A 26,827-nucleotide genomic window follows, 5' to 3' on the forward strand; every position below is an offset into this window, starting at 1 on the left:
TAACAGCCACCGTGTCATTCTCTATTGGGCATCTCCTGCTGCGGGTTGTGACAGTTTGGGTAGAGGGGTGATTGGATATCGCAGCAGGAGAGATAGCAATCTCTCCTGCCGTGATTGTTGCGGTGGTGGGTAGACAGGTTTTTTTTTGAGTCCCAAAGAGTTGTTATACCATTTTTGTTATAAATTCTAGGAACTCAAATTTAGTTTTATTTTGTCTTCCTTTTAAAAACACTCTTATATAGTAAAAAATTTGTCCAGGATAATGTTTCTTTTTTTTTTTAATCTAATCTTTTTATTAATTTTCCATTCAAAAACAGTGCATTAAAATATACATACAATTGTCTTCAAGATAGCACTTTAATCGATCAAAGTACTACTAAAATACATTCCCCCCCTCCCCCCCAATTCAAAAAGAAAAAACCCAAGTGCATTACTACATACAATTTAAATCATAAACAGCACTTTCCTTCGGTCAATTAATACAACAAAATATAATACCTCTCCCTCCCACCCACAGTCCCTGGATGTGCAAATTACATATTAAAAAAGGGGATAGTCCAACTAATCAGTGTTAACGAAATTTGTCAATGAACCCCATGTTAATGTAAATAGCTTATTATTATTATTGAAGCGGTCCAGAGGAGGGCGACGAAAATGATAGGAGGTTTGCGCCAGAAGACGTATGAGGAGAGACCGGAAGCCCTGAATATGTATACCCTAGAGGAAAGGAGGGACAGGGGAGATATGATTCAGACGTTCAAATACTTGAAGAGTATTAACATAGAACAAAATATTTTCCAGAGAAAGGAAAATGGTAAAACAAGAGGACATAATTTGAGGTTGAGGTGTGGTAGATTCAAGAGCAATGTTAGGAAATTCTACTTTACGAAGAGGGTGGTGGATGCCTGGAATGTGCTCCCGAGAGAGGTGGTGGAGAGGAAAACGGTGACTGGGTTCAAAGAAGCGTGGGATGAACACAGAGGATCTAGAATCAGAAAATAATATTAAATATTGAACTAAGGCCAGTAATGGGCAGTTTTGCTCGGTCTGTGTCTGTATATGGCCATTTGGGAGAGGGTGGGCTGGAGAGGGCTTCAATGGCTGGGAGGGTGCAGATGGGCTGGAGTAGGTTTTGACGGAGATTTCGGCAGTTAGAACCCAAGCACAGTACCGAGTAGAGCTTTGGATTCTTGCCCAGAAATAGCTAAGAAGAAAAAATTTAAATTGAATCAGGTTGGGCAGACTGGATGGACCGTTCATCTATTATGTTACTATTACACAAAATATCTGAATACATTTTTTCATATTTATAGCATAAACATAGATTCCCACCAAAATGAGAAATTAAGTCTATCCCAATTTTTCCAGTTCTTAGTAACTATTTACATGGCTATCCCAGTCATTATGGCAAATAGCCTGCTATTTTATCTATCTAGTGGAGGTTTAGGTGACAACAATGTACCATAGATTACCACCTCATAAGATAATGGAATCGAAGACTCCAGAATCAAATTAATTTGTCCCCATGTTGATTTCCAAAAGTTGAGTATCAAAGGACAATAGAACAACAAATGATCTGGTGTCCCTATTTCAAGATGACAGTGCCAGCATCTATTAGATTCTGAACTATCTAACTTCTGCAAACGAACTGTGGTCCAAAAAACTCTATGTAACAGAAAAAATCAAGTTTGTCTCAGATGCTGACGCTGTACATCTCATCCTCCAAGTCCAAATCCGTGGCCATTGAGTAGCAGAAATCTGCTGCTTTATCTCAATGCTCCAAATATCCTTTAAGCTAGTTTTTGGGTTTTTATTCAAATATTCCAATATTAATTTATACCACTGGGAGGCCTGATGCCCTAGCAAATCTGCCTAGAAGCAGCTATACTGATTATTTAAATTTCGCCAATCGGGGAACCCATTCTGAATGGCTTGCTTCAACTGCAGCCATTTATATGCTTGAGACTTTGTAATGCTGAATGATTGTTGCAGTTGTGAAAAATCAAGCATTTTCCCATTTGATAACACATCATCTAAAGTTACGTATACCTGCCTGCAGCCAATGCTTCCAGAGGATCTTAGACTCGCCAATTTGAATCTTGGAGTTCAACCATAAGGATTGACATGTGGATTGTTGTACTGGTATAGATGTATATTGTCGTTTAGATACTTGCCCGAGAAATGTATTGAGGAATGTATTATTTATTTTTAAAACCAATCTTTATAAATAGATTATCCTTCAGTTGCAAAAGGGACAATTTGAGCGAAATTTAGGAAGAATTATAATTACACCTATTGTAAGAAATCTAAGGAATCACTTTAAATGTGAAGACAATTATAGACCAGTAGCCATTATTCCACAGTTCGAAAAAGTAATAGAGGGGTTAGTAAATGCTGAATTGGTAACATATCTAGATAAATTTAACATCTTGCATGATCGTCGATCAGGGTTTCGATCAGGATATAGCTCAGAAACTGTAATTGTATCATTACTGAATTAGCTTACTATTTTGCTTAGTATTGGTACTAGTTCCCTGATCCTGCAGTTGGATCCTGCAGTTGAATAGCGCTTTTGATTTAGTGGATCATGATCTACTGTTAAGCTGATTGAATTCAATTGGGATCAGGGATAATGTAAAAAATTGGTTTAGCGGGTTCTTGAAACATAGAACATATGAAGTGTTTACCGAAGATAAATATTCCTTTGCATGGAAGAACTCATGCGGAGTTCTGCAGGGCTCACCCTTATTCCTGACGTTATTTAACATATACTTAGCGTCTCTGGCTTATTTGCTCTGAAGTTTGAATGTAATGTTTTACATATATGCAGATGATATTACTTTATTGCTACCTTGCAAGGCCATTTTGAATGAACTAATCACTCAGATTTTTAATGTTTTGGAAAAGGTAGAATTAGGGATGATGCAGTTTAGGTTGAAGCTTAATCCTGAAAAAATAAAGATTTTTTTTAGCTAGACCTAATGAAAAAAATTCAGGAAATAACGATTCAGTTTAATGGTCAAAGCTTTGCGATAGCATCAAATTTGAAGATTCTGGGAATAACTCTGGATCGTAGTTTAACATTCAGGAAGCATTCAGACAGACCTGTTAATTAAAAAAAAGTTATGCACTATTGTAGAAATTGAGGACCATTAAGAAGTATTTTGATATGGAGTCCTTTCGGTTGCTGGTCCAGTCTACAGTTCTCAAGAAGCTCCACATTGCCTCATTTTGCTTTAAAACTGGCTGGGATGGAGACCTCATGCTCCATCTCTAATTCATGCCAGGTCTGTGGGGGCGGGACCACGACGCAGGAAACAGCTCCGAAGTGGTACTAAGATCGCTAGCACCGCGATCTCGTTTGCAGGCTGTTCTGGAAGGTAAACAGTGCAGGAAGGCCAGGGGGGGAAGCGGAAGGCCAGGGGGGGTGGATGCCGGATGCCGGGGGGGGGATAGGAAGAAGCCGATAGCAGCACTTCCCGACTGACCCTCGCCCTCTAAAGCAGGTGTGGCAGCTGCCGGCCAGCAAGAGCAGCGCTGCCGCTCCTGCTTGAGGGGGGAGGGTCTGGCAAATCGGATTTTTTTTTGTTTGTTTTGAACCGATTCAAATCGATTCACCTGAAGTGAATTGGTGAACCAGGGGGGATGTTAATATTCAAGTATTCTGCCCTGCTAGGCTCTGCACCTCACCCCCTCCCTCCCTACCCTGCCAATCGTGAATTGGTCAGCACTAGTCAGCGCACCAGGAGTTGCATGAGGGAGTTGAGACTCCCAGAGTATGTCTGTCTCAAGTTCAGAGGCTGGCCAAGTTTTGGTCCTTTCCGAAGGAGTTTCAGAAGTTGAAATATCTTTTACTATGCCTTTGTCACAGAACAAGCTCAGGTGCATGTGCACCAGATATCCCCCAAGGTCAGCCAACTGTTCAGACCTTCAGCTCTTTTAGATGTTGTTACTGATTCTCTATGAGAGTTAATTTTTAGCCATTCTTCTGTGCTCGGATCTTCGACTGCCTTTTTGTGGCTTGCTGTCGCTAACACTCAAACATTGAGCCAATCACTAGTGGCTCTCCATGGGACAGAAGTGCAGGAAAGCTGCTTCTGCTCCAGTTCAGACCACTGGGGATTGTAAAAGATACACGGAGGAGGTGGGAGGGAGGTAAAGGAAGGCAGTCAGCTGGGACAGGAGGCAGGAATCTTCTGTCCCGGCCTACTGCTGTCCCACCAGGGATTTTAAAGGTACACAGGGGGAGGCTGGGTAAAAGTTTTTCAAGTAGGACAGGAGGCGGAAGGGATCCCTCCTGTCCTGGCCCACCAGATCTTAGGCAGGCTGGGCAGAGGTCTGCAAGGCATTGGGAGGGAGGGAGAGGGTGCAGAGCCGGGCAGGAAGAGAGGGGAGACTGCGGAGGCCTACAAGGCATCGGGAGGGAGGGGGACTGTGTTGCAGAGCTTGGCAGGGTAGGGAGGGAGGGGGCGAGGTGCAGAGGATACTTGAATATTAACATCTCCCCCACCGGTTTATATTAGTCAACCTTTTTTCCTCTTTTTTTGGGGGGTTGGGGTGGGATAAAGGTTATCTTGGTTTATATTTGGGTCGGCTTATATTCGAGTATATATGGTTATCCCAGGACAAGCAGGTAGGTATTCTCACTAGTGGGTGATGTCATCCGACAGAGCCCGATACGGACATCTTGCAAGCATGTCTTGCTTGAAGAAACTCAGAAGTTTCGAGATGCCCGCACCGCGCATGCGCCAGTGCCTTCCCGCCCGATGTACCGGGCGTGTCTCCTCAGTTCTTTTCTTTCCGCGGAGCTGAGAAGTTTCTCTTCATTCTGCGCTGACTGAATTTCAGTATTTTGCCTTCTTTAACCCGCGTTTTTTGTTTCTTTGAATTTATTTTCAATTTTAATTTATATTTTCTAAAAAAAAAAAAAAAAAGGTTAAAATTATTTCTTCCGGCGGTTCGGCCGGGCCGGCCTCGTGGCTGCGGCCTAGCGCCTTCGACCTTGCAGCGTCGATTTTCCGGCCTATGTCCCGGCCAATCACCGGTTTTGCTGCCTTCAGTGTCTTGGTCCGAAATCGTGCCGGCCTTGTTCCACGCTCACTGCGCGCTCGTTTAAACGGCGCTGCTTGCTCTGGGAGTCGATGTTCAAGATGGAGACTGCAAAGGACATGTCTGCTTCCACTTCTGTTGAGGTTTCGCCGGTCCGTTCGAAACCTGCATCGACGACTCCTGCATCAGGCATCGTGAAACCGGCATCGTTCACACCGACTTCAGCATCGAGTTCAGCATCGGTGCCTGCCTCCGTCTCCTCGGTTCAGGTACCGCCTTCCACTGTCCCTCCGGTGGTCATCAAAGTGCCTAAAGCTAGCAAGCAGAAGCACTTGGCCGCAAAGGAGCGCGAAGACCGTGCTGGAGGACCCCCTTTCGGTGCGGATCCCTCCATATCTGCTTCGCTACGATCCCTGCTAGAAGCTCAGTTTGTCGAGCTTATGCAGACTATGGGACCCCGGCTTAACGCCACTATTCAGGGTGACGTCCCGGTTCCGGGGGGCGGTCCGCCCCCTCCCCCTCGTCGTTCGATCTCCCTGCTCGACGAGGAGGATCGGCGGAGGGCGGCGGAATCCTCCAGGCGGGCTTCCCTTCCTGATATGCCGCCTTTGGAACCCATCACGCCTCCACGACAACAGGGTACTAGGTCGGCCCCTGATAATCGGAGTCCTGGGCATACTACATCGCAGGAGGAGTTCTTCCGCACTCCATACCAGACCTGGGTGGCGCTGCGTGAGTCCGCATCTTTGCCACCTCTGCGATCCACTGCATCTAGTCCTATCCATTCCTTCGAGGCTTCGAGGGATCGATCGATGCATAGAAGATCTCGTTCCCCGTCCTGTCACCGGGAGGGGCATCGATCTCGGCACTCTTCTCGACATTCCTCACGTCATTCTGAGGTGTCTCCGCAAAAGAAGATGCAGCGTTTGGGATACTCCTCGTCGGACTTATCCCCGCCTGAGGGACCAGAGTTTGAGGAACCATCTACCTCCTATTCTCCGTGCCGCTCCCAGCTCTCCCTGGAACCGGAGGCTTCCACTTCTTCTAGTCCATCTCGCCGGCCGGCGTTGGCGGACCAACTGTCCTTTTCCTCCTTCCTCCGACAAATGGCGGATGACTTGGATGTGACTTTGGACACTGGTTCTCGATATTCTAAAGAGTATCTGGACACCATGCATTTACCTCACCCTCCGGCGGAGACGCTCCGGCTTCCTCTACATAAACTGCTGGACCAGACTTTCATGCGTTGTTTTGAGACACCGTATTCCATCCCTGCAGTTCCCAGTAAGCTGGATGCTCGATACCGCATCGTTCATCACAAGGGGTTCGAGGGAGCTCAACTTTCTCATCAGTCCCTTCTGGTCGAGTCCTCCCTCAAGCGTTCTCATCCCTCCCAGGTCTACGCTTCAGTGCCTCCGGGCAGAGAGGGGAGAACGATGGATAAGTTTGGTAGACGTATCTACCAGAACTCGATGATGGCGACTCGAGTGCTCAATTACAATTTCTTCTTCTCTTCATATTTGGATTTTTTCTTGCCGGTGCTCCGCAAGTTCATCCCTTTCATCAATGCTCAGGCTCATTTCGAGTTTGAAGAGGTGGTGGCGACCCTGTCCCAGTTACGCCTGCAGCTGATGCAATCCTCCTACGATGCCTTCGAGCTCTCGGCACGTGCTGCGGCCTGTTCGGTCGCCATGCGTCGCCTGGCATGGCTTCGTACCATTGATATGGATCCGAACCTCCAAGACAGACTTGCAAATGTGCCTTGTGCGGGAGCGGATCTGTTCGATGAGTCTATCGAGACTGTTACTAAAAAGCTTTCGGACCATGAGAAGTCCTTCCAGTCTATCCTGCGGCCTAAGCCGAAGCCTCAGCAGTCTCGTCCCTCTAGACCGCCTCTGATCTACCAGCGGCGTTATCAACCGAGGCAAACTCCTCCTGCGAGACAGCCTGCGAAGAGACAGCCTCCCCAGAAGACTCAGCAGAAGCCTCAGATGCCGGCTGCACCCAAGGCTACTCAGCCTTTTTGACTCTCTTTCAGGGAGCATAACCGACCTCGTTCTGTCTTCCCCCGTTTTCCCCATAGGGGGTCGTCTCCTTCATTTTTGTCATCGATGGGAGACAATCACCACGGACCTTTGGGTCCTTACCATCGTAAGAGAGGGATACTCTTCATTTCCAACGGGTCCCCCCGGACAACCCTCCAAGAGAGTATCCTTCCAACTTAACGCAGACTGCTCTTCTCCTCCAGGAGGCTCAGGCTTTACTTCGGCTTCGGGCCGTCGAGCCGGTTCCGTTAGATCAGCAAAACCGAGGGTTTTACTCCCGGTACTTCCTGGTCCCGAAGAAGACGGGCGATCTGCGTCCCATTTTGGACCTTCGAGTCCTCAACAAGTTTTTGGTCAAGGAGCGGTTCCGTATGCTGACCCTTGCCTCTCTCTATCCCCCTCCTCGAGCAGAACGATTGGTTATGCTCTCTGGACCTCAAGGAGGCCTACACTCATATCCCGATTCATCCGGCCTCCCGCAAGTTCCTCAGATTTCGGGTGGGACATCTGCATCTGCAGTATCAAGTGCTTCCATTCGGCCTTTCTTCGTCGCCCAGAGTCTTCACGAAGTGTCTGGTGGTGGTGGCCGCTGCACTCCGGAACATGGGTCTCCAGGTGTTTCCATACCTCGACGACTGGCTCATCAAGGCACCGTCGGCTCCAGAGGTCATTTTGGCGACCTTGACTACAATTTGTTTCCTGCAGAGTTTGGGCTTCGAGATCAACTTTCCCAAGTCACATCTTCAGCCCACCCAGTCTCTCCCCTTTATCGGGGCTGTCCTGGATACCATCCAACTTCGAGCATTCCTTCCTCCTCAACGCATGAATGCTCTCCTTCTACTCTGCCAGTCGGTGTCTTCTCGCCAATCCATCTCAGCGAGACTCATGATGGTCCTCTTGGGCCACATGGCATCTACAGTTCATGTGACGCCTTTTGCCAGACTTCATCTCAGAATTCCTCAATGGACCCTGGCATCTCAATGGACTCAGGTATCCGACCCGTTGTCCCGTCACATTGTAGTCACTCCTGCTCTACGGCAGTCTCTTCTCTGGTGGATGACCTCTTCGAATCTATCCAGAGGTTTGCTGTTTCACTCTCCTCCCCACCAGAAAGTTCTCACGACCGACTCCTCGAACTATGCATGGGGGGCTCATCTGGATGGTCTTCGCACTCAGGGGTTCTGGACCAGTGCGGAACGACTCCATCAAATCAATCTTCTGGAGCTCAGAGCCATCTTCAATGCTCTCCAAGCTTTTCAGCATCTGCTTCACGACATGGTGGTCCTTATTCGCACAGACAATCAGGTCGCCATGTATTATGTCAACAAACAAGGGGGCACGGGCTCGGCCCCTCTTTGCCAGGAAGCTCTTCGAGTCTGGGATTGGGCGGTCCGCCACAACACCTTCCTCAGAGCTGTCTACATTCAAGGGAAGGACAACGTCTTGGCAGACAAATTGAGTCGTCTTCTCCAGCCTCACGAATGGACGCTCCACTCCGACCCCCTTCATCAGATCTTTGCTCAGTGGGGAACACCTCAGATAGACCTCTTTGCAGCCCCCCACAACTTCAAACTGCCTCAGTTTTGCTCCAGGATCTACACTCCTCATCGCCTCGAGGCAGACGCCTTTCTACTGGATTGGGGGAATCGCTTCCTATATGCGTTTCCTCCATTTCCTCTCATTCAAAAGACTCTGGTCAAGTTGAGATCAGACCATGCCACCATGATTCTGATTGCTCCTCGGTGGCCCAGACAACCTTGGTACTCCCTTCTACTTCAACTAAGCAGCAGGGAGCCAGTACTTCTTCCAGTGTTTCCTTCACTACTTACTCAACATCAAGGTTCACTACTTCATCCCAACCTGCAGTCCCTCCACCTGACAGCTTGGTTCCTCTCAACGTAACTCCTCACCAGTTCTCTCAAGCAGTGAGGGAGATCTTGGAGGCTTCCAGGAAGCCTGCTACTCGACAATGCTATTCCCAAAAATGGACTAGATTCTCTTCCTGGTGTATTTCCAATGCCACGGAGCTTCAGCGAGCTTCCCTGTCCTCTGTGTTGGACTATCTTCTACACCTGTCTCAGTCTGGTCTCAAGTCTACCTCTATACGAGTCCACCTGAGTGCTATTGCGGCTTTCCATCAGCCTCTGCAGGGGAAACCTTTGTCTGCTCATCCTGTGGTTTCCAGATTTATGAAAGGACTTTTTCATGTCCATCCTCCTATCAAACCTCCTCCTGTGGTTTGGGATCTCAATGTTGTCCTGTCTCATCTCATGAAGCCTACGTTTGAACCTCTCAACAAAGCTCCACTTAAGTATCTCACCTGGAAGGTGGTTTTTCTGGTGGCCCTCACGTCTGCTCGCCGGGTCAGTGAGCTTCAGGCCCTAGTGGCGGATCCACCGTTCACTGTATTCCATCATGACAAGGTGGTCCTTCGTACACATCCAAAATTCTTGCCTAAAGTGGTCTCTGAATTTCACATCAACCAATCCATCGTGCTTCCAGTGTTCTTTCCAAAGCCTCATTCTCATCCTGGAGAATCTGCTTTACACACTCTGGACTGTAAACGTGCTTTAGCTTTCTACTTGGATCGCACAAAGCCACACAGAACTGCTCCTCAACTTTTCGTCTCCTTTGATCCAAACAAGCTGGGACGACCTGTATCGAAGCGCACCATCTCCAACTGGATGGCGGCTTGTATCTCTTCCTGCTATGCCCAGGCTGGATTATCCCTTCCCTGTAAGGTCACAGCCCATAAGGTCAGAGCAATGGCAGCCTCTGTTGCCTTCCTCAGATCGACACCGATTGAAGAGATTTGTAAGGCTGCCACTTGGTCCTCGGTTCATACATTCACCTCTCATTATTGTCTGGATACTTTCTCCAGACGGGATGGACAGTTTGGCCAAACAGTGTTACAAAATTTGTTCTCTTAAGTTGCCAACTCTCCCACCATCCCATTGGGGTTAGCTTGGAGGTCACCCACTAGTGAGAATACCTGCCTGCTTGTCCTGGGATAAAGCAATGTTACTTACCGTAACAGTTGTTATCCAGGGACAGCAGGCAGCTATTCTCACGTCCCACCCACCTCCCCTGGGTTGGCTTCTCAGGCTAGCTACCTGAACTGAGGAGACACGCCCGGTACATCGGGCGGGAAGGCACTGGCGCATGTGCGGTGCTGGCATCTCGAAACTTCTGAGTTTCTTCAAGCAAGACATGCTTGCAAGATGTCCGTATCGGGCTCTGTCGGATGACATCACCCACTAGTGAGAATAGCTGCCTGCTGTCCCTGGATAACAACTGTTACGGTAAGTAACATTGCTTAATCTGACAACCATGTTGAAAGAACAAGGGGATGATTCCATCTCAAAGAAAGAAAATTACAAAAGACCCAAATTCTTCACAATAAGAATATACATATATAAAAAAATGAATAAAAATGTTTATATAAAATTTTTCTCTTTTTTTTTTTTTGTCTTTATGATTTTGAAAACCAAGAACTTTAATTCTGATGCATTATGTCCTGCCTCATTCCAATGTTAAACAAAGAGGTTCTTATTTATGCAGCTGCAATGTTCAATAATTCTAGTCTTTATTGTGTGTTTAGTTTTACCTACATAAATTAATGGACATTGAATAATAATATAAGTAGCATTGATGGTACTGCAATTTGAAGTATGTTTGAGGACTTTTTTTTTTGTGTGTTAGGATGTTTAAACATTTTAGTCAGAGAACAAACATTGCATTTCCTTTATTATGTTCAACGTAGACAGGTGTGATAATTGAATAGAAGGATCGGATTACATAGAGTGAACTAACATGTCTTCTAAGTTTTCTCTAGAGCAGGTGTCCATGGCCCACTAGCAGGCCACAGCTGTCTGAGCTGAGCCGCGAGAGAACTACTGGCAACGGAGACTCACTCCTATCCCTTTGTGCACTGGAACCCCATCGACCCTCCCACCATGCTATACCTATCCCTCCCCATCCCTTTGTGCACCGGAACCCCACTGACCACCTTGCATATCTCCAAAGCCTCAAAACCAGTGGCAGTGCTCTAAACGGGCTGCTGCGCAAGTTCGGGGTCTTCCCTCTGCTGCTTCACCAGTGCCGTGAAACAGCCCGTTCAAGGGCTGCTACTACTGCAGTTTTGGAGGCTTCAGAGGTATGTCAGGGGTGCAATGCCAGTAAACTTGAAATCAACCTGAGGAAGCTGGAAGGGTGATTGGGCCCATGGGAGGGAAGGTGGGTGGGAAAGAGGGGAGGTATACTGCACAGGAAAGGAAAGACAGCAGGAAAGACATAATGCCCAGGAAGGGAATGTTAGAGAGAGAGACATTTCTACACATGAAGGGGAAGGAGAGAAAGAGATATATTGAAAGTAAAAGGAGAGGCCAGGGGAGACATGCTGTACAGGAAAGGAAAGGTAGAGGGTGAGACATGCTACACTTGAAGGCGAGGGAGAGACATACAGCACAGAAAGGGAGAGGCCTTGAGACATGCTGCATATAAAGGGAAGGAAAAGGGGGAGAGATACCATGTTTCCCCAAAAATAAGACATTCCCTGAAAATAAGCCCTAGTGTGTTTTTTTGGAGCACAAATTAATACAAGACCCTGTCTTATTTTTGTGGTAACACGGTATTTGCACTACAGGCACTATTGGGCATCCCACCTTTACCCACTCTGCAGATCAGTGTTCAGCCAGGCTGGAGGAGCCTGAGGTGGAAAATCTTAGGCGGCGGTAGAGTAGCAGCACGTGGAGCAGAGGCAGAAGATGCCTAGAGGGAGGGAGAGGAGTTACTTAGTTGGCGGTGACTGCAGGAGAGGCAGCAGTTAGCAGTTGCATTTACCATCTTGAAGGCAGCAGCTGGCATGTGTGGAGCTGTGAGTGTGAATGCTTAAAGGCACAGGAGCAAAGTTTTGACAGTGACAATTTTAAACACATTTTTGCAACTTGGCAAAAATGAGTAAAAAACATCACTGAAAAGCTTCTTTCAAAAGGGGGAAAGACCCAATGATGACGAAATAGCAGAAGACTCTTAAGACTGTCAACAAAAAGAGAGATGCATTTAAAAGAAAATACCAAGAGTTCTATTTAAGTTACAGGTTCATTGCAACAGGTGATTTGCATTCTCCATGCCTGCTTTGTATATAATATGTGGTGAGCGACTATCCAACGAAGCCATGAAACCCTCAAAACTGCTTTGCCACATGGAAACCAAGCACCTTGCATTAAAAGACAAGACTTTGGAGTTTTTCAAAAGAAAAAAACATGAATTTGAAGAGCAGAAGCAATTTTTTTAAGGCCACCACTTCAGTAAATGTGTCTGTACTGAAAGCATCATTTTTAGTGGCTGACTGCATTGCTAAAACTAAGAAGCCCTTTATGATTAGTGAAGAGTTGATCCTGCCTGCTGCTAAAGGACATTTGCCATGAACTTTTAGGAGAGGCTGCAGCTCAAAAGGTGGCTGGTGTTCCTCTTTCAGATAGCAGCTAGTACCTTAACCAGAAAAATTGATGTAATAGCAGAGGATATTGAGGCACAGTTGTTGGAGAGGATTAATGAGTCACCATGGTACACAATCCAGGTTGATTAGTCTACTGATGTTGATAACAAGGAAACATTGCTTGTTTTTGTGCAATATATTTTTCAGGAGGATGTGCATGAGGATATGTTATGTGCACTTATTGCCAACCAACACAACAGCTGTAGAGCTTGATTGGGCGGTATTAGAAATTTTAAATAAACTTGAAACTTGAATTGGTCACTTTGTATTGGTATATGCACAAATGGAGCGGGCTTCCATGACTGGATGGCTTTCTGGTTTCACTACTCGAGTCAAGGAGGTTGCTTCTGAATGTGAGTCTACACATTGTGTCTTCCATAGAGAAATGCTGGCTAGCCGAAAAATGTTACCTTAACTTAACAACATTTTGCAGGATGTGATTAAAATGATCAACCACATTAAAGTACATGCCCTAAACTCATGTCTGTTTGTGCAGCTCTGTGAGGAAATGGAGGCAGAGCACACACATCTTCTTGTATACACAGAAGTGAGATGGCTTTCTAAAAGTAGATCACTGACCAGAGATTTTGAGTTACGAGAGCCGCTCCAGAAATTTTTTTTTCAGAAAAACACTCACTACTGGCAGCACATTTTAGTGATGCAGAATGGGTCACAAAACTTGCCTAATTGTGTAACATATTGAGCCTGTTCAATGAATTTAATCTGTCACTTCAGGGAAGAATGACCATTGTGTTCAAGTTGGCAGATAAAGTAGCTGCATTCAAAGCCAAACTTGATTTATGGGGCCGACGAATAAACATTAGGGATTTTTGAGATGTTCCAAACGTTAGCAGAGGTTGTTAAAGATACTAAGCCAGGACCTTTTTTCTCCCAGCTGGTGTATGATCACCTATCTCAGCTTTCAGTTTGAGAATTATTTCCCAACCACAAAGACCTCCGAAATGGGTAGGAATGGATTCGTGACCCATTTGTGAATAAGCCAGGCGAATTAACTTTATCTGTGCTTGAAGATGATCAACTGTTTGAGGTTGCAAATGATGGTGGCCTTAAAAGTATGTTTGAGACAACCTCATACATACATTTTGGATTAAAGTCAAGGCAGAATATCCTGAGGTTGCCACAAAAGCATTGAAAAGTCTGCTTCCATTTCCAACATCCTATCTTTGTGAAGCAGCATTTTCTGCAGTGGCAGCAACCAAAAACGATATTACGGAGTAGATTGAACATAAGCAACGCACTTCGCGTGTCACTGTCTTCCATCGTCCCCATATGGGATCGTCTGGTTGCAGAAAAACAAGCTCGGGGCTCCCACTGATTCTGCATTACGGTAAGTTGTATAATTTCTTTTACGATATTACAATTTAATAATAATAGAAATGTAATGTATATTGTGTATTAAACTGCCCTATGAACCCGCTCCCGAATTCCTTATGTTTTGTACTTTTCTGTTTAATGTTCCAAAACTGAAGCGATTCTCTTATCTTCTGCGATAACTTTCTGGGTGAATAACAGTTTTTTCAACTTGTATTTCTGGCTCAACTGGGATCCTGGTTTCGCCTTGCTGGCTTCCTCAGGAGATAACTATTTTATTTGTATTAGTTTGAATTTTAATCTCTCATTTTTTTTATATTTTGTAATATTTTTTTTTTGATTATGCTCTTTCTTATTTTATGTATATCCTTTATATTTGTTTTTACACATTTTGTTTTATTTAGATTCCTGAAGGAAGGCACTGTTTGGGTGCTGAAACGCATGCATCATTGAGGTTTTTCTTCTTTTTTTTTTAAATTAAGGTCCCTTGTTTAGAAGACATCTTCTTGCTTGTTCCCACTTTTTGTTGTGTGTGTGCTCAGAATTCAAGGGAACATGGATAAATGCAAGGTCCTTGGTTAAGAAGAATTGATAAAACAGCAGAGCGGGTAGCTCTGAAAGTTGGCATTTTCTTTTTCTGTGCCAGTTAGGCTCTTCAGATCTTTCTGTAAAACTTGTTACTGCAAAAATGCTTGTGCCTTTAATTTTAATATACCCAAATATATTTTTCTGTTAGCTTGCTCTGTGTTGACATGCATACAGATTTTTTCTGTTGAGCTACACTTTCAAAAACATTGTATATGAGATTTTGAGCTCTCTTGACAAGGCTCAGAAACTCGTATGATATTTGGCTAGTCTTTTGGTAGGACTCCATTTCGATTAAAAGTTTTAATCGTGTGGTGAAAAATTTTAATCTTGTGATTAAAGGCGGGACATAGCCAGCAATCCATGGAGGGGGATCCAGAAGGAGACTGGAGGGGGGCATACATTTCCTCTCCCTCATCACCATATTAAGCATCATACCTTTCTTGGTGGGGATGCTGAAGCCCTGCCAATCAAAGAAATCCATTGCCAAAGCTACTTCCTTGTTCTGCCTCAAGACCAAGGAAGTTGGTGGTGCTGATGCAGCCATTCCCCAAGCATGCTTAATTCATGCACGAACTGGACATGCTTGGGGAGTGCAAGTGTCAGTGTGTGGAAGCATGCTGCTAATTTCTCTTCTGAGGCAGCATGAGGATGAAGGGGAAGACACAGGCGGCAGATTCTTTGGCTCTTGGGGCTTCAGTTATCCCACAAGCCATTAGAAGTATTGCAGCTTTGGAAGGGACCTGAATCCAAGGGAGGTGGTCCATCCCCAGGTCCAGTTCTCTGTCTCTGTCTCTCTCCCTCCCTCCTTCCTTCCTTCCCTTCACCCAGGACCAATTCTTTTGATTTGGTCCTGCACCTGACTTACCATTAAGCCAGTTGTTGGCCCTGCAGCCAGTGGCAGCCCTAGTAACCTCTGACCTGATACGTCCCTTTAATGGTAAGCAGAGTGTGGGAGGGAGCATTGAGCCGGGGTGCGGTAGAGAAGGGAGAGGAAGGCAGGCAGAAAGTGTACTGCACACAATTGATCATGATTACATTTTTAATCAGGACTTAATAATGCATTAATTGCAGCATTAATCGTGATTAGCTTGCAGCCCTATTTATATCTTTTTTTTTTTTTTTTAAAGTTACACCAACAAAAAAAGGTTGGCTATGTTTATTTTCTAGTGGGTAGCAAAAAGATCTCCTTAACTAACACTGCCTTCAGAGACTGGAACAGCTGAATCAATATCCAGATTTCAATAACTACCTAATTTTTGTTCTTACAAAATTGAAGTCAGAAGGTAGGTGTTTCTTCTAGGCATTTTGCTCTGGAAACTGATACAACTAAAATTTAAAAAATTGTTGAGAATATCTGTTTTTTCCAGTAACTTAGTAAATGTGTAAATTTTGGTATTCATTTTGTTTTCTGAAGACAAGTAGTTTATCTGTATTGTGCTGAGTTTTCTTTTCAGGGACCTTTTGTGAAGATCAGGAAGAGCTTGTTGACATGGCTTGTGTAGGAAGGTTAGAAGAATATAAATGTTTTCTGGAGGATTACCGTGCAAATTTTTATACCCTTTCCAATGTTGCAGCTTCCAGTCCAGCTTCTTTTTAGGAGATAACTGAAATGAGAAGCCTATGAAATATTGTTGTAAGAATGGAGACCTCACAATTGTAAACGATGCTCTTAAGTCTCATACTGCTGTCTAGTACTAGCCAAAGATTGGTTTCAAGACTGAATCTGAAAGCTAGAGCCAGCACTTTCTTAGCAACAGCAGCAGATGAATCCAGAGAAGAGTGGGATAGCACACATCTACCATCAGGTGGAGATAGAGAAACTGATTAAAAGGTGGTCCTATTGGCTGGCATGTCTCCTGCACCTTCAGTATGCTCTATCTCCAGCAGGTGATGGTCGCTATTCAACTAGCTCCTGAATTCTGGCTGTGACTGGGTAATTTTTTCTCATGTTGAGGTTTCTCTTCAGTGAGACAGAGGTGTCCGGCTGAATGGTGCCAGCTTTAGGGATTACACCTGGGCCCCCCAGGTCCCTGTCCCACCCTCCCTACATTAATTGAGGTTCTGACTTAGTCTCTATTTTTCACTTAAAGATTTGTCGTGCGGCTACTTGGTCTTCCGAGTATACCTTCTCTAAGCCTTACTGGTTGGATGTGGTGGCGCGTGCGGAGGCTGCATTTGCTGTTTCAGTTATTGTGGAGGTGATGTTTGCTTCCTACCCTGATTGAGGATCGCTTTGCTACATCCCACTAGTCTGTGGATTCATCTGCTGCTGTTACTAAGGAAGGAAAAATTATGTTCTTACCTGTTAATTTTGTTTCCTTTAGAAGCAGCAGATGAATCCAGAGACCTGCTCTTTCTGGACGTTTGCTGTCGGTTTATATTTCGGGTCTCGTTGGTCCCCACAATATCATCTCCTTTTTCAGATTCCGCTCCCCTGGACGGAGCTAGCTTGCAGCAGTCTGTGTTGATAAATTCAGAGGGAGGTTCTCGGGCAGGGCAAGCCTCTTCAGATCACGGAGTGGATCACTCATGATGGATGCCAGCCTAGCAGGCTGGTGTGCTCGTTGTAGGGATCACTCTATTCAGGGGCAGTGGACTCCATCTCAGAAGTGTTGATCGATCAATCACCTGGAGCATTGAGCCATATGTCTGGCATTAAATTTTATAGAGCTTTCTGGAAGGGAAAGCAGTGTGAGTGTTTTCAGACAATCATATGTAAATTGAAAAGGGGGGCACAAGAAGCTCGAATGCTGTTCTGATGGGCAGAGGTGCATCTTCTGGCTCTCTCCACGGCTCTCGTGGCTTGGGTAAAAAATGTACATGTGGATTTCCTCAGTCGACAGACCCTGGATCTAGGAGAATGGTCTCTCTCCCAAAGAGCATTCCATCATATAGTGCAACGCTGGGGTGAACAGCAGCTGAACTTGATGGCTTCAGCTGAGAACTTGAAAGTCAGGCACTTCTTCAGTTGAAGGACAGATCCAGGAAGCTTTGGCCTAGATGCATTGGTTCAGACCTGGCCATCTCGCACTCCTTTTATGTGTTTCCTCTGTTGCCTCTAGTTGGTCGGGTCATCCACAGAATAGCATTGCATCCAGGATTGGTGATCCTAGTGGCTCCATACTGGCCTTGCTGTTCGTGGTATGCAGATCTGGTTCGTCTTCAATGAGACAGGAAGCTCAAGCTCCCATCTTCATCCTGAACTCCTCAGTCAGGGACCGGTTCTCATGGAGAATCCACGGTACTTTTTTCTTTTGGCATGGCTCTTGAGTGCTCAGTCTTGCTGAAGCGGGGATATTCTGATGTGGTCATCTTGATGCTTATGAAGTCCAAGAAACACTCTACTGAAGGAGTCTGGGACTGGTTTTCCTAAGTGTTTAACTAAGTTTTCTCTTTAATAAAATGCTGAATTATGTTTAGCTGCAGACCTAACTTATCTCATATTCTAGCCTGCCTGCCTTGAGTGTTAGCTGGGGCATTCTAACTTCTTATGGCTATCTCAGCATAAACAACATGTAACAGAAAGACTGCAGGGCCTAGATAAGTGACCTGCTAATGACCTGCTAGTGTGAGCTTAGCACCAATGATTGTTAAGAAAAGTAACACGTGAACAGTTTTTTCTAGAATTCAGTTGTATAGCCAGAAGAATGTATAAAATATCTCTAACATCCTGTTTTCGGGACTTCTGAAGCCAGCTTGGAGCTCAGGAGTCGCATATGTATGCTAATAAACCATCTGTGCTTTCTTCAAGTCTCTAGGTTTTTTGCCTGCCCAAAGTGACCTTTCACTACTATGGCTTTTTATGCCAAAGCATGGCAGGCTTTTCAGCAGTGGTGTGCCAGAGAAAAGGTGGAGCTGGCAAGGGCTCTAGTTCCGGTGGTTCTGGCTTTCCTTCAGGCAGGTTTAGATAAGGGTTTGGTGGCCTTCCTTAAAGTTCAAGTGATAAGATCAGTTCTTGACAGTAATTGTGATGTCATCCTTTTTTCGTTGGACATGTCCGCTGCTTTCAGTTTGGTGGATCATTCAATTTTACCAGACCATTTAAGGGATTTACTAAACTAAACTAAACTTTAAGTTTATATACCGGATCCTGTCCATAAAGATAGAGCATGGCACGGTTTACAGGAACTTTAATATAAGGAAGGAAAAACATAATAAGAATTATCCCAGGACAAGCAGGCATGATATTCTCACATGTGGGTGGATGACGTCATCTACGGAGCCCCGATGCGGAAGCATTTTCAAGCAAATTTGATTGAAGATTTAAGTTTGCTCTGCTGCTCCACACATGCGCGCCTTCCTGCTCCACTAGGGGGCGCATCCCCTCGTGGTCTCCAGTTCAAAATTTTCCGCTGAGCCTAGAAGTCGTGTTTTTTCAGGCTCTGCCCCAACTGCCTTCTAGCACCGCAATTTTTTCTTATTTTTCTCGATTAAGTTGCTGTGCGCGAATTTTTTCTTGTTCAACTTGTTCCTGCTTCGTTTTTGACCGACCCGGAGGCTTCCGGGGCCGCGTGGCAACTCGAGCCGCGGTCAGTTTCGATTCTATGTCCCGGCCTTTGACCGGCTTTAAAAAAGTGCACCCGGTGCGAGCGGCTTCTTTCTATCACAGACCCGCATCGCCGGTGCATCCTCTGCCTGGGGGCCGCTCATCCAACCGACTCCTGCCCCCAGTGCGCTACTTTCCAGAACCGGGCCCTTTGCCGAAGAAAAGCACGCATGGCGGATCTCTTTGCCGCCGACCAACCCTCTAACTCGGCCTCGAGGTCGGCCCCGGCCTCGGCCCCGGCCTTGACCTCGGCCCCGAATACCTCGGCATCGCCTCGAGACTCGAACCCGAAGTCCTCGGGACAACAGAAAGCCTCGGCTCCGGGTAAGTCCCCTCTTCCCTCTTCAGGTCCCGTAACAGCGAAGAAGCCAGCCTCGGGGACGCCGGCGACGCATGGTGGAAGTCCCATGCTTACAGCCCCGGCGAAGTCCTCCAAGCCTTCGGGCCATGCCTCCACCACACGGGAATACTCTGATACGAGGTCGCCCCCGGTGGAGCGCACCGAGGCAGTGGACATGCCCTCGATGCTGTCCGTGCCCGTTTTCCAGGACCTACTCCGAGCGATGATCTCATCGGAGCTGTCCGCTGCAATGGCCCATCTACAACCGGCCTCGACCTCGACCCCGCATGTGCAAGACCAGCCTGAGCTTCGCGTCGAGCCACCTCGAGGAAAAGCGCGCAAGCTTCACTGCATCCCATCCTCCTCAGACTCCTCGCTGAGACACCCGAGGCGCACTCCCTCCACAGACCGCCGCGGGGCAAAACGTCGTGCCAAATCGACAGAAACCTCGAACCGCCATACCTCCAAGAAGGCCCAAGGTTCCCCCACTCTACGAGGCCGTTCACCTACACCTCGTACGGGACCGCTGAGTGTTACGGAGCTATCACTCTCCAACCCGCGCATCCTCCGAACTCCCCCTTGGACCGGGGCTCCGATCCGAGGTTTCGGGCTTTCACCGAGGGAGTCCGGGTCGAGGTCACCGATTTGACATCGATCGGTACCCCGAACCCCGGCATCGTCTCCGAGGGGCTCCTCGAGACGTCGGAGATCCACGACCCCGGAACACTTTCACAGTGCGTCCCCGGGCTCGGAGCGTGGATCAGAGCAAGAGCCTCAATACTCGAGGGAAGCCTCCCCATCCTTCTCTACCCGACGGAGGTCTCGTTCACCGACCCCGCACGGGGCCTCGGGAACATCCCGCCCATCCTTCTCACGCTTTGTCCAGGACATGGGCCACGCTTTGGACTTGGACCTCCAATCCGACTCCAGATACTCTAAGGAATACCTAGCGGAGCTGGATATGCCATCACTGCCCAGAGAGTCCCTTCGCTTACCGCCTAACCCGGTACTCCAACAGGCTTTCTTCAGGAACCTGGAGACCCCCTATATGGTCACAGCAGTACCCTCCAAAATGGAGGCCAAGTACCGTACAGTACCCTTCCCGGGATTTGAACAACCTCAGCTCTCCCACCAGTCGCTGTTAGTAGAATCCTCCTTGAAAAAGGCTCACCCCTCCAGGGTCTCGGCGGCGGTCCCCCCAGGCCGAGAAGGCCGAACCCTAGACAAGTTCGGCAGGAGACTATATCAAAATGCGATGATGGCCTCTAGGGTGCAAAGCTACACCTTCACCTTCACATCCTACCTCAAACACCTCATTGGACTACTGAGAGCCTTTGAGACTGACCTACCGGCCTCCCGCCAAGGAGCGTTTAACCTGCTTGCAGAGTCCCTCTCCAACCTACGCCTCCATCTATTCCACGCGGCCTACGATGGCTTCGAACTCTCCTCCAGAGAGGCAGCCTTTGCTATCGCCATGCGCCGCCTAGCTTGGCTGCGCCTGGTCGACATGGACCCCAACTTACAGGACCGGTTGGCTAACCTCCCCTGCGTGGGTAAAGAACTATTCGATGACACTATCGAGGCAGCTACAAAACGCCTCTCCGAACACGAACGCTCGTTTGCCTCCCTCGTGCGGCAAAAGCTTAAACCGCCCGCGTCCAGGCCGTTAAGGGCCCCTCCGCGCCGCTACCCACAAAAATCCACTCCTGCCTTCTCGCGGCCTCCACCCAAGCGTCCGCAAGCACACCATCGGGCCATGCCCAAGTCCCAACCGCCTGCGACTACCAAACCATCCCCGTCCTTTTGACAGGATACGCGGAAGGGGGCGGGCCCCCTCCGCCATAGTCCAGGCCTCCTTCCCATCGGGGGTCGCCTCAAAGCCTTTTACCCTCGCTGGGAACAAGTCACGTCGGACGCATGGGTCCTTGGCGTGATCTCATCAGGATACTCTCTCAACTTTCGAGCCATTCCTCCAGACAACCCCCCAAGGAATTGCTCTCCCAACCGGACGCAGCTACCCCTACTCCTCTCCGAAGCTCGAGATCTGCTTCGCCTGAGAGCAGTAGAGGAGGTTCCCCCCGACCAACGGGGGAAGGGCTTCTACTCCCGTTACTTCCTGGTACCGAAAAAAACGGGAGACCTCCGCCCAATACTAGACTTGAGACGCCTCAACAAATTTCTGGTACGGGAAAAATTCCGGATGCTTTCCCTACCGACCCTCTACCCCCTGATCGATGAGGGCGACTGGCTCTGCTCCCTCGATCTGAAGGAGGCGTACACACATGTTCCAGTGCACCCCGCTCACCGCAAGTTCTTGCGTTTTCAGGTGGGAGACCTGCACCTGCAATACCGAGTCCTCCCCTTTGGCCTAGCATCGTCACCTCGGGTCTTCACCAAGTGCCTCGTGGTGGTCGCAGCTACCTTACGCTCCCAAGGTCTTCAGGTATTCCCCTACCTGGACGACTGGCTGATCAAAGCCCCGTCCAGGGAAGGGGTTATCTCAGCGACCCAACAGACTATTACCTACCTACAGAGTCTGGGGTTCGAGATAAACTTCCCAAAATCCCAACTACGCCCCTCACAGTCCCTACAATTCATCGGGGCAACGCTGGACACGGTTCGCCTCCGTTCCTTCCTCCCCCTCCGCGTCGAGAGGCGTTAGTAAGTCTGAGCCGAAGGATCTCACTGCTGACCTCAATATCAGCGCGACAGATGATGACTCTCCTGGGCCACATGGCCTCCACCGTCCATGTCACACCCTTCGCCCGCCTCCATCTGAGAATCCCTCAATGGACCCTGGCCTCTCAATGGCGTCAAGACCGGGACCCGATCGATCGCCCCGTGACAGTGACTCCTTCCTTGCAACGATCGCTCCGCTGGTGGGCCGACTCTTCAAATCTTTCCAAAGGTTTACTCTTCCTCGCCCCTCCCCACAGCAAGGTACTCACCACGGACTCGTCGGAGTACGCTTGGGGAGCCCACCTGGAAGGCCTCCGCACTCAGGGGATGTGGTCAGCAGAAGACCGCCGCTGTCACATCAACGTGCTAGAGCTCCGGGCCATCTATCTCGCAGCTGTAGCTTTTCAACACCTGCTTCACGACCGGGTGGTTCTCATCCGAACCGACAACCAGGTAGCAATGTACTACGTAAACAAACAAGGGGGGACAGGGTCTTGGTCCCTCTGTCGGGAAGCCATGTGCCTCTGGACATGGGCAATCGCCAACAACACCTTCCTTCGAGCGGTGTACATACAAGGAGAACAAAACTGTCTGGCGGACAGACTCAGCCGCCTCCTCTAGCCACACGAGTGGTCACTGCACACTCAGACCCTACGACAAGTGTTCGAAAAGTGGGGGACGCCTCAAATAGATCTGTTCGCATCCCCCCACAATCACAAACTACCCCTCTTCTGCTCTCGGATATACTCCCCGGACCGACTCGAGGCTGACGCCTTCCTCCTCGACTGGGAGGGAAGGTTTCTGTATGCATTTCCGCCGTTTCCTCTGATCCTGCGGACGCTGGTCCACCTGAAAACGGTGACAGCCACCCTGATCCTGATTGCTCCTCGCTGGCCACGCCAGCCTTGGTTTTCCCTTCTACTTCAACTCAGTGTCAGAGATCCACTGCCTCTGCCTCGGTTTCCCTCTCTACTATCACAGAGTCAGGGTTCGCTGTTACATCCCAATCTTCAATCTCTTCATCTGAATGCTTGGTTTCTTTCCCCCTGACTTCTCTCCCCGTGTCTCAATCAGTCAAGGAGATATTGGAGGCCTCTAGAAAGACTTCGACGAGAACCTGCTATTCCCAAAAGTGGACCAGATTCTCAGCCTGGTGCTCTTCTCACAGCCAGGACCCGGTGTCGGTCCCCGTCCCTCTGGTCCTTGACTATTTACTTCAACTATCTCACTCCGGCCTAAAGACCAACTCCATTCGAGTACACCTCAGTGCGATTGCGGCATTCCATCAGCCCCTGGAAGGAAAAGCCCTCTCGCTCCACCCCTTAGTCTCTTGCTTCATGAAGGGTCTGCTGAATGTCCACCCTCCTCTCAAACCCCTGCCGGTGGTTTGGGACTTTAACGTGGTTCTGGCTCAATTAATGAAACCTCCATTTGAGCCCTTGGACAAATGCCATCCTAAATTCCTCACTTGGAAGGTGATTTTCTTGCTTGCACTCACTTCCGCTCGACGAGTTAGTGAGCTACAGGCTCTGGTAGCGGACCCACCCTTCACCGTATTCCACCATGACAAGGTGGTACTCCGCACACATCCAAAGTTCTTGCCTAAAGTAGTGTCTGATTTTCACCTCAATCAGTCCATTGTCTTGCCCGTGTTTTTTCCCAAGCCCCACTCTCACCCCGGAGAGGTGGCGCTTCACACTCTTGACTGTAAGAGAGCGTTGGCCTTTTACCTCCAACGCACTCAACCACACCGGAAAGTCCCACAATTGTTTTTGTCCTTCGACCCAAACCGGTTAGGCCACCCAGTTTCCAAGCGCACCTTGTCCAACTGGTTGGCCGATTGCATCACCTTTTGCTACGCTCAGGCTGGCCTCGCGCTGCACGGTCGAGTAACGGGACACAAGGTCCGAGCGATGGCAGCCTCCATAGCGTTCCTCAGGTCCACACCTATTGAGGAAATCTGCAAGGCTGCCACGTGGTCTTCGGTTCATACTTTCACCTCCCACTACTGTCTGGACTCACTATCCAGAAGCGATGGCCGGTTCGGCCAATCGGTATTGCGAAATCTATTTGCTTAAATTGCCAACTTCCCTCCATCCCCTTTCAGTTAGCTTGGAGGTCACCCACATGTGAGAATATCATGCCTGCTTGTCCTGGGATAAAGCACAGTTACTTACCGTAACAGGTGTTATCCAGGGACAGCAGGCATATATTCTCACAACCCGCCCACCTCCCCGAGGTTGGCTTCTTTGCTAGTTAAGTGAACTGGAGACCACGAGGGGATGCGCCCCCCTAGTGGAGCAGGAAGGCGCGCATGTGTGGAGCAGCAGAGCAAACTTAAATCTTCAATCAAGTTTGCTTGAAAATGCTTCCGCATCGGGGCTCCGTAGATGACGTCACCCACCCACATGTGAGAATATATGCCTGCTGTCCCTGGATAACACCTGTTACGGTAAGTAACTGTGCTTTTGTGAATATAAAGAGGGTAGCGAGAGTGATATTTTTGAGAATAGCCAAGTTTTCAGATGCTTTCGGAATAATTGGAAGGAGCCCAGATTTACATATTACTGATAAAGCTTTTCAATGGTTTCATTCTCATCTTAATGAGCAGTCTGTTTCTGATTATTCTGGTTCTTTTTCTAGTTCACAGCAGCTTCAATCAAGTATTCCTTAGGGTTCAGTTCTTGGGGCCATATTTCTTTAATATTTTCTTTGTTTCAGTCACTTGGATTTCCTTTTTTCTTTAATTTATTCTGATGATATGCAGCTTCTTTATCCATTCAACTCTGGGTCTTAATGATTTTTCTTAAATTTCAATGAGAGCGACTCACACATGCGTAGAGCTGGCAGGGGAAACCCCGAAGCAGCCTTCTACCACTTAGCTGTTTGGGACTCGAAACCCTTTTTTTTTATTTTTTTTTTTTTTTTGTCGTTTAATGGGCACAGATTCTGTGTGTGTGTGTGTGCTAGACATGCACAATATTTGCCCCATTTAAAAAAAAGCTCTCACCCCTCCCCCCCAACAAAAATCAGCAGGAGGGATGCCCACTCCCTCTGGCCATGGTGACGCTCCCCTCCCTCATGTGAGAAAAAAATCAGCGGGAGGGATGTCCATTTCCTCCTGCCAACGGAGGTGCGAACCCCTACCCTCCCCCTAAAAAAAAAAAAAAAAATGCAGGAGGATTACTCCCCCTGGACTCGGAAGCTAAAGCTCTGCTGAATTTACCAAAAGCTATAAAACACAACAATCCACGCAAGATCGAAACCCTTAACAGCTTCAAACCAGTTGCCAACAACTTCAGTCCTAGAGACCCATGCCCATCCACTACACTCCTATCAACCAACAAAATTTTCTTGGATTCCATCTTATCTTATCTTTAATAAACGAGTCTCTACACTCAGGCATAATACCACGGAGCTGAAAATCTGCTATGGTGAGACCACTCCTAACCCCCCCCCCAAAAAAAAAAAACAACCACCAAAAACCCATCATGGATCTGGACAACTCAAGCAGCTTCAGATGAGTCTAAAACCTCCAGTTCGTCTCAAAAACATAGAAAAGATAGTACTCACACAATGAGACTTAATGGAAACAAATGCCATCCTCTCCAACTTCCAATCAGGATTCAGACTAGAGAATGACACGGTGGCGGTTTACCCGCGGCCACCGCATTTTAGCCGCGGGTCACCCGCCGAAAACGGGGAAGAAAACTAGCAGTCGCTGCGGCGACAGGGACAAGGCCATTCACCGCCCGCGGGGCGGTGAATGGTCTTGTCCCCGCAGTGAGGCATGAAGGATCGCGCGGTCCCCGCAGCTCACACCCGCCTGCCCAATCGATTCTAGTGTTTAGCCAGCTCTCTCCCTTCTCCTCACCTTAGTTTGTAGGTTTTCTTTTTCGGCGACCCTCACGCTATCAAAGAGCTGGGCACCCGCTGCTGCTCAGTTTCGATCTTCTGCTCTGACGCAACCGGAAACAGGAAGTTGCAGCAGAGCAGAAGATTGAACACTGAGCAGCCGCGCGTGCAGGTCGCCGAAAAAGAAAACCTATAAACTAAGGTGAGGAGAAGGGAGAGAGCTGGCTAAACACTAGGATCGATTGGGCAGGCAGGTAGTGGCTGCGGGGACCGTGCGATCGCTAGTGTTCCCGGCTCAAATTGGAAGGAGGGAGGGAGTGAAAGGGAAAAGGATTCTGGGCCAAGGGGATGAAGTCGGAAAGAAAAACCCACAGCAGGAAAGAAAGGGAAGGACTGGCAGGTGAGCCAGATGCTAGAAGCAGGGGGGGGGGGGAAGAAAGAGGGAAAAAAGCTAGATGGGGTTGAAAAGAAGAGACACACTGGTATGGAAGAGGAATATAGGGGAAATCTGGACACAGGAAGGTAACAGAAAGAGGGGAAATTATGTGCATGGGGCATAGGGACAGAGACATAAAGGGGACATGCCATGGGGATGGTATATGGACACAGGGGGGGCAATGACAGATACATAGGGGAGATATTAGAAATGGAGAAAATAGGAGCACAGAAGCGAGATGGTTTGTGGGGATGGGACAGGGACCGAGCTTGCAGGCTCCAGTGGCTTGCACAAATTACATTGTAACGTGCCATGAAAATAAGAGGAAGGAAGGTAGATAGGCCACGCGAGAGGAGCTGAAGGGTAGTAGAAAGGAACAGATGGTAAAGGAGGGAGGGAAGGGTGGTGGTGGAAAGGAATAGAACAGACATTGAAGGAGGGTGGAGAGGAACAGACC

General features: G+C 48.0%; 1 protein-coding gene across 7 annotated transcripts in view; it reads left to right on the forward strand.

Annotated features, from left to right (window-relative positions):
• Positions 1 to 26,827, forward strand: part of TNPO1 (transportin 1) — a 560,536-nt gene that overhangs the window by 37,485 nt on the left and 496,224 nt on the right. For 5 of the 7 annotated variants that reach the window (XM_033929167.1, XM_033929150.1, XM_033929197.1 and 2 more), the window contains exon 3: positions 15,722 to 15,797. In XM_033929167.1, coding sequence (XP_033785058.1) covers positions 15,722 to 15,797 — 76 coding nt within the window. Of the gene's footprint in view, positions 1 to 15,714; positions 15,798 to 26,827 lie in introns of all 7 variants that reach the window. The other 2 variants (XM_033929193.1, XM_033929187.1) reach the window with 1 other exon arrangement.

This window comes from Geotrypetes seraphini, chromosome 1 (assembly GCF_902459505.1).
Source record: "Geotrypetes seraphini chromosome 1, aGeoSer1.1, whole genome shotgun sequence".
Lineage (NCBI taxonomy): Eukaryota > Metazoa > Chordata > Amphibia > Gymnophiona > Dermophiidae > Geotrypetes > Geotrypetes seraphini.